At 36.6% G+C, this 3,959-nt stretch overlaps 1 protein-coding gene across 1 annotated transcript; it reads right to left on the reverse strand.

Annotated features, from left to right (window-relative positions):
- Window positions 1-1,147: 1,147 nt before the first annotated feature.
- LOC133056702 (olfactory receptor 5B12-like) lies at window positions 1,148-2,095 on the reverse strand. Its single transcript, XM_061142347.1, has one exon. The coding sequence runs from the start codon at window positions 2,090-2,092 to the stop codon at window positions 1,148-1,150; it is 945 nt and encodes a 314-aa protein (XP_060998330.1). The 5' UTR covers window positions 2,093-2,095.
- Between the last annotated feature and the right edge of the window lie 1,864 nt (window positions 2,096-3,959).

Consider the following 3,959-nt stretch of genomic DNA (forward strand, 5'->3'; position numbering starts at 1 on the left):
AATAGCAGATTTAAGCTGGCAGAAGAAAAAAAAAAAAAAAACAGTGAACCTTAAAATAGGTCAGTTGAAAATATACAGTCCTAGGAACAGAGATAAAAAAGAATAAAGAAAAATAAAGTCTCAGAGAACAGTGGGATACTCCAAAAGAACCAACATGTGCATAATGCAATTCCCAAAAGGATAGAGAGAAAGGGACAGGAAATCTTTGAAGAAATAATAGCAAAAACATGCCAAATCTGAGAAAAAGAATGGACATATATATAATTCAAAATTGTTAACATTTTGAGACTCAAAATATTAATGCCTTCGGACAGTAACAATTCATAGCACTTTTATACAAAGAAGTTATTAATACTATAGTAATTCTTGGTGCTTAAAATTTTTTAATTAAATATTATACTTTTATTTAAGTAAATTTAACTTGCCTTTATAATTCTTTTCTTTTTCCTATATTTCTGTTCATTTTCTGTATCTAAAATGTTATATAAACATTTTTAGGTACGACTCATATGAAAATTTATTTAGGAAAATAAATGCCTATCTAAAGGCATGCAGTTTTATTAAAAATAGGAATAAACAAAGACTCAATCTATACTCAAAACGCTTTGGAAGCACTTACATAAAGGTTATTTTTTTAAAAAAATAGGAACCTATTGTGTTTTCAATGTAAAAAAGATGAAATACAATTTTTAAAAAGCCAAACATACACATCTTATTTACATTGTCAAATAGTTATACTGAGAATGTGTTCCCAGACAACAAAATAATTGTTTTAAATTCTATTATAATAATAGACCATCTCAAGTATGTCTTAACTAACTTCTCTTCTGTAGATATGTGGGTTTCATGAGTTTTTCATGAATGATGTACATGCGTGCATATGTTAATACATACACGTAAATGTATATGTTCATGTGAGAGTGTGGGTGTGTAGGCTTACTAGGAAGAATTTTTAAAATAAAAATCCCATGTTCTTGGTAACCCATTCTCTGTTGTTATCACATTTTTGGAGGTTTTAATTTGTGAACTTAATCAACAGCTGGAGAAATTGCCAGAAAAATTTAGAAATGTGTGGGGTAGACAGGAAAAATATTTTCCTCAGATAGTTGGAGGTGGAAAAAGTTGCCTTATCGTAGCTTTAATGTAATTAAAATATAAATCCTATAGAAGACTTTGCCTTCCCCACAGCCGTTTTAAAGGCACCCTTGACCTCTTTGTTCCTCAGGCTGTAGACCAGTGGATTCAGCATGGGGATGACTATGGCATAGAACACAGACGCCATTTTGTCTGTGCCCATGGAGTGGCTGGAGCTGGGCTGTAAGTACATGAAGGTGCCTGTCCCATAGAAGATGGAGACAGCAGTGAGGTGGGAAGCACAGGTGGAAAAGGCCTTCTGGCGTCCTTCAGATGAGCGCATCCTCAGAATGGTGATAAATATAAACAGGTAGGAGATGAAGATGACCAGAATAGAAAAGAGGTCATTGAAACCCACCACGAAGAAAATAACCATCTCACTGACGTAGCCGTCTGAGCACGAGAGAGCCAGCAGAGGAGGAGCGTCACAAAAGAAGTGGTTGACCACGTTGGACCTACAGAAGGAGAGCCTGAAGACGTTCCCGGTGTGGACGCAGGCATTCAGGAAGCCGCAGAAGTAGCAGCCTGTGAGCAGACGTGCGCACGCTTTGGTCGTCATGGCGGTGGTGTAGTGCAGGGGCTTGCACACGGCTGCATAGCGGTCATAAGCCATTGCGGCCAAGAGGAAACTTTCTACGGTGATAAAGGCCACGAAGAAGAAGAACTGGGTGGCACAAGCCTCGTAGGAAATGGTTTTGTCTCCTGTGACGAATCCTGCCATCACTTTGGGAGTGACCGCTGAGGAGTAACCTAAGTCCACCAGAGAGAGCTGGCTGAGGAAGAGGTACATGGGCGTGTGGAGACGAGAGTCCAGCAGGATCAGCTCGGTCATCCCCAGGTTCCCAACCAGGGTGAGGAGGTAGATGAGAGAGAAGGTGAGGAAGAGCAGGATCTGCACTTCCGGGTCATCGGATAACCCCACAAGGACGAACTCAGTCACCTCTGTAGTGTTGTCCATGGAGATCAACTGGGAATTGTGTGGCTGCTCTGTAGCAATAAAAAACAGAATGAAAGTAGTAAATGAAAGGGAGTCTCCATGGAAATCAATTATCATGATCACTCTGTGCTTTATTTCCGTATTAAAATAACTTGTTTCCAGGAGTGTTTAGATTTAAAGCATGGCAATGGCACCCAAATGCAATTTTGAATTATTAATAAGCCATAGAATAGTCCAGGGAAAAAGACTTGGAGATGACACATCCAATCTAAGTTCTTAGAAAAGTGAATTCAGATAAAAATTTAAAAAAAGGATTTAATCTATATTATCATATTAGTTGCTAACCAGAGCAGCTCAGACAGCCAAGTCAAAGTTTACAAAATAATCACAAATTATTTTTGTATTAAACTACAATAGTTTAATAAAATTAATGTGAAATTGAATTAACTTTACTTCAACTGACATTGTCTTTTTTGTTGCATCAGAACATCTGTATATGGTAGTGAAAGACAGATAAAACAGGTCCTAAAACTACAATGAGTTATCACCTCACACCTGTCAAAACTGCTGTCATCAAAAATTTTACAAATAACAAATGTTGGATACAATTTGGGGAAAAGTGAATCTTCATACTCTGTTGGTGGGAATATATGGTGGCAGCCATTATGGACAACAGTAGAGAGGCTCCTCAAAAAACTAAAAACACAATTACCATATGATCCAGCAATCCCACTTCTGAGCATATATCTGAAAAAACAAATTAGAAAAGAAACATGCACGCCAATATTCAGAAGCACTATTTACAATAGTCAAGACATGGAAGCAACCCAAGTGCCCATCAACAGATGACTAGTTAAAGAAGATATGGTACATATACATCAATATGATGGAATATTTCTCAGCCATAAAGAAGAGTGAAATTCTGCCATTTGCAGCAACACAGATGGGCCTAGATAATATGCTTAGTGAAATAATACAGAGGAAGACAAATATTATATGATATCACTTATATGTGGACTCCAAAAGAAATAACACAAATGAATGTGTACAACTAAAAAACAACAACAGACTCATAGACTGAAAAAACAAACTAGTGCTTACCACAGGGGAAGCAAAGGAGAGAGGGGTATGGATTAAGAGATGTAAACTCCTACAACTTTGGGACTAGTCAAAATGACTAATATTATTACATTACTTGAAAGACAGAATAGATTTAAAAGCTTAATTTGTTCAAAGTTGAACAAGGTTATACTTAGCAGACACCCAAGATATTTTTGTGTTTTTCCTCTTAGTCACACAATAAGTATCCATGTTCTAATAGGATCTCTATATTGTTTAGATGTACAATTCCCAATTACGTGAAACAGAAGAAATCTTCAAAACATCAAGCCCATCAAACTCTGAATAAATGAGAGACCTGTTGCTTTCTCTAAAGAGATATTTCTGATTACCTCTATCCATGCAAATTTATGCAGACAGTAGATTTCATCTAGTAGATTTAAAGGTTTATCTTATTCCTGGAACAATTCAACATGCAAGTCTAGCACCTTCATATGTGAGTGGATCTTAAATCAGAGATTCAATGAATGAAAAGACAAAAAAGTAAACACCCTATTGTGATGTAGTTCTTCAGTGTTTGGCCAGAATGCATAAAATCTCTAGAGATAGGAAGAAACTGAAGGGGAAAAATGTTATTGGAATCAGCTTACTAAAATTCTACTCTTTGATCTGCTGGTCACTCTTCTTAGATAAGTCACTTCACCTCTCTGAACTTTGATATCTTCATCTATAAGATGGAAATCATAGAAAATTACACCCTCCCTTAAGACTCTTGCTATGATAAGAAAATGAAGTCCAAAAGTACCTCATACTTGGTAAAGGGTGACCA

Source organism: Dama dama, chromosome 1, assembly GCF_033118175.1.
Source record: "Dama dama isolate Ldn47 chromosome 1, ASM3311817v1, whole genome shotgun sequence".
Lineage (NCBI taxonomy): Eukaryota > Metazoa > Chordata > Mammalia > Artiodactyla > Cervidae > Dama > Dama dama.

Excerpts from the sequence above, each read along its gene's own strand:
- LOC133056702 (XM_061142347.1), bottom strand. The coding sequence starts at position 2,092 with ATGGACAACACTACAGAGGTGACTGAGTTCGTCCTTGTGGGGTTATCC.